We start from the raw sequence: 15,295 nt of genomic DNA, 5'->3' as shown, positions 1-15,295 counted from the left end.
CTACATTCCTAAATAAAATAATGTACTTTTTACTCCATACATTTTCCCTGACACCCAAAAGTACTCGTTACATGTTGAGTGTTTAACAGGACAGAAAAATGGTCTAATTCACTTATTAAGAGAACATTCCTACTGCCTCTGATCTGGTGGACTCACTAAACAGAGAACATCCCTGGTCATCCCTACTGCCTCTGATCTGGAGGACTCACTAAACAGAGAACATCCCTGGTCATCCCTACTGCCTCTGATCTGGAGGACTCACTAAACAGAGAACATCCCTGGTCATCCCTACTGCCTCTGATCTGGAGGACTCACTAAACAGAGAACATCCCTGGTCATCCCTACTGCCTCTGATCTGGTGGACTCACTAAACAGAGAACATCCCTGGTCATCTCCTACTGCCTCTGATCTGGAGGACTCACTAAACAGAGAACATCCCTGGTCATCCCTACTGCCTCTGATCTGGAGGACTCACTAAACAGAGAACATCCCTGGTCATCCCTACTGCCTCTGATCTGGAGGACTCACTAAACAGAGAACATCCCTGGTCATCCCTACTGCCTCTGATCTGGAGGACTCACTAAACAGAGAACATCCCTGGTCATCCCTACTGCCTCTGATCTGGAGGACTCACTGGACTCAATGTTGTGCAGTCTAGTTTGCTTAATATAAAGAATGTTAAATTATTTCAACTTTTTTTTATACTTAAGTATATATTGCCAATTACATTTACTCCTGATACTTAATTATATTTAAAACCAAATACTTTTAGACTTTTACTCAAGTAGTATTTTACTGGGTGACTTTCACTTTTACTAAAGTCATTTTTGCTAGATCGTATCCCCGACCTGACAAGGTAAAAATCTGTCTTTCTGCCCCTAAACAAGGCAGTTAACCCACTGTTCCAAGGCCGTCATTGTAAATAAGAATTAGTTCTTAACTGACTTGCCTAGTTAAACAAAGATGAAATAAAAATACATCTTCTGTTTTATTTATTTAACTAGGCAAGTCAGTTAAAAACACATTCTTATTTTACAATGACGGCCTACCCCGGCCAAACCCGGACGACGCTGGGCCAATTGTGCGCCGCCCAATGACCAACCATCACGGGTGGTTGTGATACATTCTGGAATCGAACCAGGGTCTGTAGTGATGCCTCTTGCACTGAGATGCAGTGCCTCAGACCGCTGCGTCACTCGGGAGCCTCACAGTAAGGTATATTTACTTTGACTCAACAATTTGGTACTTTTCCCACCACTGCTCACACAGCTGTGTTTTGGGTTAGGGTTAGGGTTAGGTAACAGCTGTGTTTTGGGGACATTTCTGGACTTTTTGTAGTGTATATTTTTTGCCTAATAAAAATCCTATTTTCCCTAAACCCCCAAAACCCTAAACATAGCCCTAACCCTATACCCCCAAAACCCTAACCCTAAACATAGCCCTAACCCTATACCCCCAAAACCCTAACCCTAAACATAGCCCTAACCCTAAACATAGCCCTAACCCTAAACATAGCCCTAAACCCCCAAACCCTAAACATAGCCCTAACCCTAAACCCCCAAAACCCTAACCCTAAACATAGCCCTAACCCTAAACATAGCTCTAACCCTAAACATAGCCCTAAACATAGCCCTAACCCTAAACATAGCCCTAAACATAACCCTAACCCTAAACATAGCCCTAACCCTAAACTCTAACCCTAACCCTAAACATAACCCTAACCCTAAACATACCCCTAACCCTAAACATAGCCCTAACCCTAAACCCCCAAAACCCTAACCCTAAACATAGCCCTAACCCTAAACTCTAACCCTAACCCTAAACATAACCCTAAACATAACCCTAAACATAACCCTAACCCTAAACATAGCCCTAACCCTAAACATAGCCCTAAACCCCCAAACCCTAAACATAGCCCTAACCCTAAACATATCTACATTCTGGATTATAGTTTCTATGTGAGAAAGATGATGCTATGTGGCCTGTTGAGAGGACACAGGCTGTTATCTCGTAGACAAAAACCCTATAGCTAGTTTTCCAGCTACGCTGTTAAGCTACACTGTTAATCAGCTAACACTGACAACATGACCACAGCAGATGGAATACCCACATTCAGATGTGTGAGAGAACAATATGCTATGATGCGGATGGCAGCAGTGACTTCACTCCAATGACAATTACATCCTGTTAAATCTGCTAGGCCTATACAGCAACAGTGTGAAGCTAGCCTACAATGTTAATCAGCTAGCATTATTGCATTCATGTAAATGGCCTAATTGTGTTGTATTGCAAGGTGTGTGTGTGTGAGTGTAGGTGTGTGTGTGTGAGAGATAGTGAGTGTGTGTGTGTGTGTGAGTGAGTGAGATAGTGTAGAAGTCCTCAGGTGACACGGCTGTTTTGTTGGCGTGTTCATCAGAGCTTGTCTACCTTTGTCATGTACTGTCATGTTGTGTCTTGTTTCTGTCCTTTCTCTTCACCCTGTCTCCCTCTGCTGGTCGTGTTAGGTTACCTTTTCTCCCCCTCTTTCCCCCAGCTGTTCCTTGTCTCCTCCTAACTACCTCGTCACCCCTTTTCCCACCTGTTCCCTTTTTCCCTCTGATTAGTCCTCTATATCTCTCTCTGTTTCTGCTCCTGTCTTTGTCGGATTCTTGTTTGTGTTTTTCATGCCTGAACCAGACTATCGTCATGTTTGCTGCAACCTTGTCCTGTCCTGTCGGAATCTGCCGGTCCATCTGAGCCTGCCTATGTTTGGTTATTAAAGAAGCTCTGTTTACGTTAATTCGCTTTTGGGTCCTCATTCACGCACCATAACAACCTTCCCCATCTGTGTACGATCTCCTTCACTAGACATGGGCATTTTATTGGGTTCTCTGATCTCAATCAATCAATTCAATTCAAGGGCTTTATTGGCATGGGAAACATGTGTTAACATTGCCAAAGCAAGTGAGGTAGATAATAAACAAAAGCGAAATAAAAATGAACAGTAAAAATATAATTTGTTCATTGAACTTAAATCACTTGTTCAAAATGACACAACTTAACATCCAAGTATTACCATTTCAAAATGAAATTCACACATTACATCTGAGATGACTGTCTATTCCTGTCATTACAATGAGCTCACTATCTATTGATACAACTGCTCAAAATGATGAGTAACTGTTGCATTACTCTTAATGCATAGTTTTATGGAAACTGACAAACAATATTCCATGTTTAGATCATGAAAGTTTCAGGATAACGAGATCCATTGACACCAATTACCGTGGACCATGAACCAATTGGACGACATTATCTATGGATGTAATATTTCATCATCATTCTTTATCAGACACTGTTTCTATGGTCTAGTAATGTCAGATTTGGTATATGATAGGCGCCCTCACGAACAAGCCATCCTTCTCCAGGCCATGGATGACGCATGCAATGACATCACGGCAAACTAGTGTCAGGCCTGGATTCACCATGCAATGACATCACGGCAGACCAGTGTCAGGCCTGGATTCACCATGCAATGACATCACAGCAGACCAGTGTCAGGCCTGGATTCACCATGCAATGACATCACGGCAGACCAGTGTCAGGCCTGGATTCACCATGCAATGACATCACAGCAGACCAGTGTCAGGCCTGGATTCACCATACAATGACATCAAGGCAGACCAGTGTCAGGCCTGGATTCACCATGCAATGACATCACAGCAGACCAGTGTCAGGCCTGGATTCACCATGCAATGACATCACGGCAGACCAGTGTCAGGCCTGGATTCACCATGCAATGACATCACCAGTGTCAGGCCTGGATTCACCATGCAATGACATCACGGCAGACCAGTGTCAGGCCTGGATTCACCATGCAATGACATCACGGCAGACCAGTGTCAGGCCTGGATTCACCATACAATGACATCAAGGCAGACCAGTGTCAGGCCTGGATTCACCATGCAATGACATCACAGCAGACCAGTGTCAGGCCTGGATTCACCATGCAATGACATCACGGCAGACCAGTGTCAGGCCTGGATTCACCATGCAATGACATCACAGCAGACCAGTGTCAGGCCTGGATTCACCATGCAATGACATCACAGCAGACCAGTGTCAGGCCTGGATTCACCATGCAATGACATCACGGCAGACCAGTGTCAGGCCTGGATTTGCCCGAAGATTCTTCAAAAGATGTTTGGCTAATGAAAACATCCATTGTGATGTGGATGAGAACCTGTGGCCAAATCCACAAGTACAGTAACCAGCCTTTGTATTGGTTTTTACAGTAAGCCAGGTGAGGAACACTGCAGTGATGTTTTACAGTAAGCCAGGTAAGGAACACTGCAGTGATGTTTTACAGTAAGCCAGGTGAGGAACACTGCAGTGATGTTTTACAGTAAGCCAGGGGAGGAACACTGCAGTGATGTTTTACAGTAAGCCAGGGGAGGAACACTGCAGTGATGTTTTACAGTAAGCCAGGGGAGGAACACTGCAGTGATGTTTTACAGTAAGCCAGGGGAGGAACACTGCAGTGATGTTTTACAGTAAGCCAGGGGAGGAACACTGCAGTGATGTTTTACAGTAAGCCAGGTGAGAAACACTGCAGTGATGTTTTACAGTAAGCCAGGTGAGGAACACTGCAGTGATGTTTTACAGTAAGCCAGGTGAGGAACACTGCAGTGATGTTTTACAGTAAGCCAGGGGAGGAACACTGCAGTGATGTTTTACAGTAAGCCAGGGGAGGAACACTGCAGTGATGTTTTACAGTAAGCCAGGGGAGGAACACTGCAGTGATGTTTTACAGTAAGCCAGGTGAGGAACACTGCAGTGATGTTTTACAGTAAGCCAGGTGAGGAACACTGCAGTGATGTTTTACAGTAAGCCAGGTGAGGAACACTGCAGTGATGTTTTACAGTAAGCCAGGTGAGGAACACTGCAGTGATGTTTTACAGTAAGCCAGGTGAGGAACACTGCAGTGATGTTTTACAGTAAGCCAGGTGAGGAACACTGCAGTGATGTTTTACAGTAAGCCAGGTGAGGAACACTGCAGTGATGTTTTACAGTAAGCCAGGTGAGGAACACTGCAGTGATGTTTTACAGTAAGCCAGGTGAGGAACACTGCAGTGATGTTTTACAGTAAGCCAGGTGAGGAACACTGCAGTGATGTTTTACAGTAAGCCAGGTGAGGAACACTGCAGTGATGTTTTACAGTAATACCAGGTGAGGAACACTGCAGTTGACGTTTTACTGTAGTTTTTTTCTTTTTTTGTAGCTAATTATTTTTGCTTTGATTCAAGGAATGTACATATTCTTTATCCCCTTACACTGTGTACAAGACAGTAGTTTTGGAATTGTTAGTTAGATTACTTGTTGGTTATTACTGCATTGTCGGAACTAGAAGCACAAGCATTTCGCTACACTCGCATTAACATCTGCTAACCATGTGTATGTGACAAATAAAATTTGATTTGATGATTGATTTGATTTGATTCCACTGTGTCTGTAGTATTCATAATGAAACCTGTATCACATATTTTTTACTACAATATTTAATGAATGAACGAACAACTACACAGTGAAACTATCGATCTCTTGTGTGTGGGTGATCTAAATGAATGTTCCTATGGTATTTCATGATAAATGAGTTATTTGAACCAATGATTCTTGCAAGTGCAAGGTTTCTTTAAAGATATGAATGCACAATGCAATGTTTTGAACATTGGATAGCTTGTGTTACAATGTGATGACCGTTTTGAGTTTTGTGTCTAGAGTTTTGAAAAATGACCACAAGGTTCTGAAATTAGTGCCAAAGGGATTGTTAAAAACTGTATGTACACACAGTTAAAGTACAGAAGGGAAAATAAATAAACATTTTGGATTTGTTTTCGAATTCTTTGTGGATCTGTGTAATCTGAGGGAAATATGTATCTCTAATATGGTCATACGTTGGACAGGAGGTTAGGAAGTGCAGCTCAGTTTCCACCTCATTTTGTGGGCAGTGAGCACATAGCCTGTCTTCTCTTCAGAGCCAGGTCTGCCTACGGCGGCCTTTCTCAATAGCAAGGCTATGCTCACTGAGTCTGTACATAGTCAAAGCTTTCCTTAAGTTTGAGTCAGTCACAGTGGTCAGGTATTCTGCCACTGTGTACTCTCTGTTTAGGGCCAAATAGCATTCTAGTCTGCTCGTTTTTTCGTTAATTACTTGACACATTGGAAACAATTATCTTTTTGTTTTCTCATGATTTGATTGGGTCTAATTGTGTTGCAGTCCTGGGTCTCTGTGGGGTCTGTTTGTGTTTGTGAACAGAGCCCCAGGACCAGCTTGCTTAGGGACTCTTCTCCAGGTTCATCTCTCTGTCGGTGATGGCTTTGTTATGGAAGGTTTGGGAATCGCTTCCTTTTAGTTGGTTGTAGAATTTAAAGGCTCTTTTCTGTATTTTGATAACTAGCTGGTATCGGCCTAATTCTGCTCTGCATGCATTATTTGGTGTTTTACGTTGTACATGGAGGATATTTTTTGCAGAATTCTGCATGCAGAGTCTCAATTTGGTGTTTGTCCCATTTTGTGAAGTCTTGGTTGATGAGCGGACCCCAGACCTCACAACCATAAAGGGCAATGGGTTCTGTAACTGATTCAAGTATTTTTAGCCAGATCCTAATTGGTATGAGGAATCATGAAAAGATCGATTGAGGTCTGATAAGTAGTCAGTAGGTATAGAGCTGCATCTAGTGGCCACGGGCAGGTACTGACAGTGTTTACAGGCAGAAAAGGCTAACAGACTAACAGATACAGAGAGATCTGACAGAAAGGTCGCATCCCAAAATGGCACCCTATTTCCATAGTGCACTACATCAAAAGTAGTGCACTATAAAGGGAATGGAAAGCCATTTGAGACTAAGCCAGAGGACAGGGTTGGCTGACTGGTTGGCTGACTGGCTGGCTGACGGGTTGGCTGGTTGACTGGCTGGCTAGTTGACTGTTTGGCTGGTTGACTGGCTGGCTAGTTGACTGTTTGGCTGGATGGCTGGCTGACTGGTTGGCTCTCATCATGTCCTGGTTATTTCTTGTTTATCTGACGGTGTGTCTCTCCTCTCGTTCCCAGGAGGCTGTGCTATAATCCGTCCTCCCAGAGATGGAGGGATAAGGTACAGAGGACTGACCCAAGAGCAGGTAGGGGGACGCAGGTTTATGTACTGTACTAGATAGTAACAAATGTAGATGACAATTATTCAACAGGTACAGCTCCCTATCTCACGTGTGTGTGTGTGTGTGTGTGTGTGTGTGTGTGTGTGTGTGTGTGTGTGTGTGTGTGTGTGTGTGTGTGTGTGTGTGTGTGTGTGTGTATCCAGATCCGCAGTGTGCATGTGCTACCTCTGGACTATGAAATTGAGTACATCTGCAGAGGGAACAGAGTGATCGTAGGTCCCAATGTTAGGAAGTGTCTCCCCAACGGTACCTGGACTGACCTCACCCAGCGCAGCAAATGTTGTGAGTATCTCTTCTACTCTAATACACTAATCCATAACTGACCATATATCCATATATTTGCTTCCACGTGTGACGGACTGGGTGTCCTGTGCACCACAAGGCTGTGTTAGCCCACAGAGCTAAAGTCTAGGCATTCGCATTGGGCAGCTAACGAAATTCCAGTCCTAGTCAAGGTAACTCATAAACTCTCCATCTCTTTCTGCTTCGACCCGTCTTTCTCCATCGCGCGTACTGTCTACTTTCAGCCCCTTCAAAACAGGGGGTCTACTCCTTTTAGAACGAGGTAAGGCCCTCCAACATCCATTCACAGTGGACTGCTATCCACTGAAAGCATGCAGCTTTTTCATGGCAACGATGGTACGTCTCTATAACCCCTGTCGACTCTCTATAACCCCTGTCGACTCTCTATAACCCCTGTCGACTCTCTATAACCCCTGTCGACTCACTGTAACCCCATGTTGACTCTCTATAACCCCTGTCGACTCTCTATAACACCTGTCGACTCTCTGTAACCCCTGTCGACTCTCTATAACCCCTGTCGACTCTCTATAACCCCTGTCGACTCTCTGTAACCCCTGTCGACTCTCTATAACCCCTGTCGACTCTCTGCAACCCCTGTCAACTCTCTATAACCCCTGTCGACGCACTATAACCCCTGTCGACTCTCTATAACCCCTGTCGACTCTCTATAACCCCTGTCGACTCACTGTGACCCCATGTCGACTCTCTATAACCCCTGTCGACTCACTGTAACCCCTGTCGACTCTCTATAACCCCTGTCGACTCACTGTGACCCCATGTTAACTCTCTATAACCCCTGTCGACTCACTGTGACCCCATGTCGACTCTCTATAACCCCTGTCGACTCTCTATAACACCTGTCGACTCACTGCAACCCCTGTCAACACTCTATAACCCCTGTCGACTCACTGTAACCCCTGTCGACTCTCTATAACCCCTGTTGACTCACTGTAACCCCTGTCGACTCTCTATAACCCCTGTCGACTCACTGTAACCCCTGTCGACTCTCTATAACCCCTGTCAACTCTCTATAACCCCTGTCGACTCTCTATAACGCCTGTCGACACACTGTAACCCCTGTCGACTCTCTATAACCCCTGTCGACTCTCTGTAACCCCTGTCGACTCTCTGTAACCCCATGTCGACTCACTGTAACCCCCTGTCGACTCTCTACAACCCCTGTCGACTCTCTATAACCCCTGTCGACTCACTGTAACCCTTGTCGACTCTCTATAACCCCTGTCGACTCACTGTAACCCCATGTTGACTCTCTATAACCCCTGTCGACTCTCTATAACCCCTGTCGACTCTCTATAACCCCTGCTGACTCACTGTAACTCCATGTCGACTCTCTATAACCCCTGTCGACTCTCTATAACCCCTGTCGACTCTCTATAACCCCTGTCGACTCTCTATAACCCCTATCGACTCTCTATAACCCCTATCGACTCTATATAACCCCTGTGGACTCTCTATAACCCTTATCAACTCTCTATAACCCCTGTAGACTCTCTATAACCCCTGTCGACTCTCTATAACCCCTGTCGACTCTCAATAACCCCTGCCGACTCACTGTAACTCCATGTCGACTCTCTATAACCCCTGTCGACTCTCTATAACCCCTGTCGACTCTCTATAACCCCCGTCGACTCTCTATAACCCCTATCGACTCTCTATAACCCCTATCGACTCTATATAACCCCTGTGGACTCTCTATAACCCTTATCGACTCTCTATAACCCCTGTCGACTCTCTATAACCCCTGTCGACTCTCTATAACCCCTGTCGACTCTCTATAACCCCTGTCAACTCTCTATAACCCCTGTCGACTCTCTATAACCCCTGTCGACTCACTGTAACTCCATATCGACTCTCTATAACCCCTGTCGACTCTCTATAACCCCTGCCGACTTACTGTAACTCCATGTCAACTCTCTATAACCCCTGTCGACTCTCTATAACCCCTGTCGACTCTCTATAACCCCTGTTGACTCTCTATAACCCCTGTCGACTCTCTATAACCCCTGTCGACTCTCTATAACCCCTGTCGACTCTCTATAACCCCTGTCGACTCACTGTAACTCCATGTCGACTCTCTATAACCCCTGTCGACTCTCTATAACCCCTGTCGACTCACTATAACCCCTGTCGACTCTCTATAACCCCTGTCGACTCTCTATAACCCCTGTCGACTCTCTATAATCCCTATCGACTCTCTATAACCCCTATCGACTCTCTATAACCCCTATCGACTCTCTATAACCCCTGTGGACTCTCTATAACCCTTATCGACTCTCTATAACCGCTGTCGACTCTCTATAACCGCTGTTGACTCTCTATAACCGCTGTCGACTCTCTATAACCCCTGTGGACTCTCTATAACCCCTGTCGACTCACTGTAACCCCTGTCGACTCTCTGTAACCCCTGACGACTCACTGTAACCCCATGTCGACTCACTGTGTTCCACTCTTTAGTTATCTTTTCTGTGTTTTTACGAAAAATCTTCACAGGCTTAGTTGCTTGTCCACTTGTATGTTATAGCACAGGGTGAATGATACAGTAACATTATGGAAGCATGTTAGAACCTAAAACCTGAGGAATACATTTTCTCCTGCCTCCCAACCCCCTCAATCTTACCTCCCTCCCTCCTTCCTTCCATCTCACCCATACCCCCTCTAACCCTGACACCCCCTTCCCTCCCTCCCTCACCCCTCCCTCGCACCCATAACCTCTCTAACCCTAATCTATCCTTCCATCCCCTAGTACTACAGTGCCCGCGGGTGTGGACGTCTCTGGAGAACGGGCGCGTATCCCAGTGGCCCCTGGGGCCCCCAGTGGAGGGGACAGTACTGCAGTACAGCTGTCTGCCAGGATTCATCCTGGTTGGCAGGAACTCAACACACTGCAACAAGCTGGGCAAGTGGGACTCTCCCAAACCCGTATGCCACTGTGAGTAAAGATACTGAAGCGATATAAGGCTTTGATCAAAAAGTGGATCTTAGGACTACATTTTTACCAGAACCAATTTTGGATTTGTTCTGCTAGGCTATAGCTCTGTTAGTGCATGTCTCTGTAAGTGTATGTCTCTGTTAGTGTATGTCTCTGTTAGTGTATGTCTCTGTTAGTTTATGGCTCTGTTAGTGTATGGCTCTGTTAGTGTATGGCTCTGTTAGTGTATGGCTCTGTTAGTGTATGGCTCTGTTAGTGTATGGCTCTGTAAGTGTATGGCTCTGTTAGTGTATGGCTCTGTAAGTGTATGGCTCTGTTAGTGTATGGCTCTGTTAGTGTATGGCTCTGTTAGTGTATGGCTCTGTTAGTGTATGGCTCTGTTAGTGTATGGCTCTGTTAGTGTATGGCTCTGTTAGTGTATGGCTCTGTTAGTGTATGGCTCTGTTAGTGTATGGCTCTATTAGTGTATGGCTCTGTAAGTGTATGGCTCTGTAAGTTTATGGCTCTGTTTACAGTAAGATATAAAGTAGCTCTATATCCAGTATGTATTGTGTGTATTGAAACTAACACAATTCTCTGTTTTGTTCTTCCACCGCGTGTCCATGTTGAAGATGACAGACATTACACAGGTAAGACAATTTCCCAACACGTCTCCTGTAAGATTGTATTGATTTTTTAGTTAATTGCTATCCATGTAGTTTTTCCATGTAGTTTTTCCATTTAGCGCTGTGTATAGGTACGTCTAAAGGGAAACAAGCGAAGGGAAGTAACAGGAGCAAGCAGATACGTTTGTTGATAGTTTGACCATGTGTAGATCTGCTATATGGGACTATGCAAATGAAGTGTGACGTTTTTTTCTGTAGCCTCTCGAGCCGCCTCATCCCGCGAGCTTACACGAATGGTTGATATCCGGGCAGCGAACCATTCATGTAAGCCTGCGTGGTTCGGAGGCTCGTGGGTCTAACATTTTTTTGTAGAAGCTGCCGATTTCTATTATCTGATAAATTGATCGCTTTGTCAATCCTGCACATGATGGCAGTGTTGCACTGGAAATAAATCTGGGTTTAACGTCACAATAACGTCATACTCTTGATTGCATGTGATTAAGAAAAATATAGACTCTATATTTTATTTACTTACTTTATTTATCTAGGTAGTTTCAATATTTATTTAGCCTTTAGTTATCCAGGTAGTCTCATTATTTATTTATCAAATCAAATCAAATCACATTTATTTATATAGCCCTTCGTACATCAGCTGATATCTCAAAGTGCTGCACAGAAACCCAGCCTAAAACCCCAAACAGCAAGCAATGCAGGTGTAGAAGCACGGTGGCTAGGAAAAACTCCCTAGAAAGGCCAAAACCTAGGAAGAAACCTAGAGAGGAACCAGGCTATGTGGGGTGGCCAGTCCTCTTCTGGCTGTGCCGGGTGGAGATTATATCAGAACATGGCCAAGATGTTCAAATGTTCATAAATGACCAGCATGGTCCAATAATAATAAGGCAGAACAGTTAAAACTGGAGCAGCAGCACGGTCAGGTGGACTGGGGACAGCAAGGAGTCATCATGTCAGGTAGTCCTGGGGCATGGTCCTAGGGCTCAGGTCAGTTGAAACTGGCGCAGCAGCACGGCCAGGTGGACTGGGGACAGCAAGGAGTCATCCTGTCAGGTAGTCCTGGGGCATGGTCCTAGGGCTCAGGTCCTCCGAGAGAGAGAAAGAAAGAGAGAAGGAGAGAATTAGAGAACGCACACTTAGATTCACACAGGACACCGAATAGGACAGGAGAAGTACTCCAGATATAACAAACTGACCCTAGCCCCCCGACACAAACTACTGCAGCATAAACACTGGAGGCTGAGACAGGAGGGGTCAGGAGACACTGTGGCCCCATCCGAGGACACCCCCGGACAGGGCCAAACAGGAAGGATATAACCCCACCCACTTTGCCAAAGCACAGCCCCCACACCACTAGAGGGATATCTTCAACCACCAACTTACCATCCTGAGACAAGGCTGAGTCTAGCCCACAAAGACCTCCGCCACAGCACAACCCGGGGGGGGGGGGGGGGGGGGCGCCAACCCAGACAGGATGACCACATCAGTGAATCAACCCACTCAGGTGACGCACCCCCTCCAGGGACGGCATGAGAGAGCCCCAGTAAACCAGTGACTCAGCCCCTGTAATAGGGCTAGAGGCAGAGATTCCCAGTGGAAAGAGGGGAACCGGCCAGGCAGAGACAGCAAGGGCGGTTCGTTGCTCCAGAGCCTTTCCGTTCACCTTCCCACTCCTGGGCCAGACTACACTCAATCATATGACCCACTGAAGAGATGAGTCTTCAGTAGAGACTTAAAGGTTGAGACCGAGTTTGCGTCTCTGACATGGGTAGGCAGACCGTTCCATAAAAATGGAGCTCTATAGGAGAAAGCCCTGCCTCCAGCTGTTTGCTTAGAAATTCTAGGGACAATTAGGAGGCCTGGTCTTGTGACCGTAGCGTACGTATAGGTATGTACGGCAGGACCAAATCAGAGAGATAGGTAGGAGCAAGCCCATGTAATGCTTTGTAGGTTAGCAGTAAAACCTTGAAATCAGCCCTTGCTTTGACAGGAAGCCAGTGTAGGGAGGCTAGCACTGGAGTAATATGATCAAATTTTTGGGTTCTAGTCAGGATTCTAGCAGCCGTATTTAGCACTAACTGAAGTTTATTTAGTGCTTTATCCGGGTAGCCGGAAAGTAGAGCATTGCAGTAGTCCAACCTAGAAGCGACAAAAGCATGGACCAATTTTTCTGCATCATTTTTGGACAGAAAGTTTCTGATTTTTGCAATGTTTTGTAGATGGAAAAAAGCTGTCCTTGAAATGGTCTTGATATGTTCTTCAAAAGAGAGATCAGGGTCCAGAGTATCCTTTATTTATCCAGGTGTTCTCATTATTTATTTAGCCTTTATTTATCCAGGTAGTCTCATTATTTATTTAGCCTTTATTTATCCAGGTAGTCTCATTATTTATTTAGCCTTTATTTATCCAGGTAGTCTCATTATTTATTTAGCCTTTATTTATCCAGGTGGTCTCATTATTTATTTAGCCTTTATTTATCCAGGTGGTCTCATTATTTATTTAGCCTTTATTTATCCAGGTAGTCTCATTATTTATTTAGCCTTTATTTATCCAGGTGGTCTCATTATTTATTTAGCCTTTATTTATCCAGGTAGTCTCATTATTTATTTAGCCTTTATTTATCCAGGTGGTCTCATTATTTATTTAGCCTTTATTTATCCAGGTAGTCTCATTATTTATTTAGCCTGTTCTTTGTGCGGGATTGTTTGTGTGACATTTGTGCATGTTTGAGACGAACGTGTTTGTTCCTGTTCGTGGGTGTTGCTGGACTGTTTTAGTCCCTGTGTTTGGGGCATTTGTTTTTGTGAGCGCCCAGTGTTTCGTGGGGTGGCCTATGTTCGCCATGTGTGCATTAAAGTGCACTACCTTGAACTCTCTGTTTCCTGCACCTGAATTCACACACACTACACCCAGATCGTTACACTAGGGTGTCCCAGATTAGACTGGGTTTGATTTACAGGAGTATTTATGGTTCTACGCCCAGATATCTAACTGATTTACTTCCCCCATGTTAGGGATGCACACAATCACAGCACCAGATCAGCTGTTGCTATTGTGTGCTTATACATGTTCAGGAGTAATGCTGGGAAAGGTACTTTCTTGTATACTGGAGCCTAAAAATGACGTCCTCTCTGGGCAGCTTTAAAAAGGAAGTTAAAAAAACTGTTTGATGTCTTCTGTGCCCATTTGAATGTCCCCTACGATTAGATAGATGTTCTTCTTCTTTGATTTTATGTTTTATTATCTCGCTGTCATCCTGTGTTCAACCTTGTTGGATCTTGCCTAGCCATTTTGTCTCGATGGAAATAAGTCCCGGAATTTATTGTGCTTTGTCCTCGATGATGTGTATTTCTAGCTTTTTAAAAGTGTTATGTGTGTCTGTTTTTTTTTTTTATGGTCGAATGAATAAACTAAACATGCAAAAGAGGTTGTTTTTGATAAAAAAAAAAAGCTTTATCTACCTTCCCAACTAATTAGAAAGTTCAAACATTTATTTTAATGGAAAAGATGTTTCATGTTTATGGACGATGCACCATGCTGCCTTGTTGACAACATGACCGAGCAGCGCAGATTACTGTTCATTTGAGAAGGGCTCTCCTCTCTCCCTACTTTTGCGTAACATAAATCCTCCAATAATTTGTGATTGTATTATCGGGGGTCTTTCGCTCCCGCCTGCTGTGAACTGGGCTCCTACTTACTAGCTAGGTAGCTAGATAGCTAGCACAGGGTCGCTCCCGCCTGCTGTGAACTGGGCTCCTACTTACTAGCTAGGTAGCTAGATAGCTAGCACAGGGTCGCTCCCGCCTGCTGTGAACTGGACTCCTACTTACTAGCTAGGTAGCTAGATAGCTAGCACAGAGTCGCTCCCGCCTGCTGTGAACTGGGCTCCTACTTACTAGCTAGGTAGCTAGATAGCTAGCACAGGGTCGCTCCCGCCTGCTGTGAACTGGACTCCTACTTACTAGCTAGGTAGCGAGATAGCTAGCACAATGTCGCTCTCGCCTGCTGTGAACTGGGCTCCTACTTACTAGCTAGGTAGCTAGATAGCTAGCACAGTGTCGCTCCCGCCTGCTGTGAACTGGGCTCCTACTTACTAGCTAGGTAGCTAGATAGCTAGCACAGTGTCGCTCCCGCCTGCTGTGAACTGGGCTCCTACTTACTAGCTAGGTAGCTAGATAGCTAGCACAGTGTCGCTCCCGCCTGCTGTGATCTGGACTCCTACCTGCTAGC

At 45.0% G+C, this 15,295-nt stretch overlaps 1 protein-coding gene across 1 annotated transcript in view; it reads left to right on the top strand.

Moving 5' to 3' along the window:
• Positions 1-6,865: 6,865 nt before the first annotated feature.
• LOC110487865 (gamma-aminobutyric acid type B receptor subunit 1) overlaps positions 6,866-15,295 on the top strand; it is a 198,377-nt gene continuing 189,947 nt past the window's right edge. Inside the window, exons 1-5 of the mRNA XM_090227436.1 lie at positions 6,866-6,872; positions 7,092-7,159; positions 7,339-7,477; positions 10,263-10,448; positions 11,060-11,077. Of these exons, the coding sequence (XP_090083562.1) occupies positions 6,866-6,872; positions 7,092-7,159; positions 7,339-7,477; positions 10,263-10,448; positions 11,060-11,077 (418 nt within the window). The remainder of the gene's footprint in view (positions 6,873-7,091; positions 7,160-7,338; positions 7,478-10,262; positions 10,449-11,059; positions 11,078-15,295) is intronic.

The sequence above is a fragment of the Oncorhynchus mykiss genome, chromosome 30 (assembly GCF_057628025.1).
Source record: "Oncorhynchus mykiss isolate SJ-2025 chromosome 30, ASM5762802v1, whole genome shotgun sequence".
NCBI classification, from domain to species: Eukaryota; Metazoa; Chordata; class Actinopteri; order Salmoniformes; family Salmonidae; genus Oncorhynchus; species Oncorhynchus mykiss.
The sequence above is the reverse complement of the archived record's forward strand: the minus strand, read 5'-3'. Positions and strand labels throughout refer to the sequence as shown.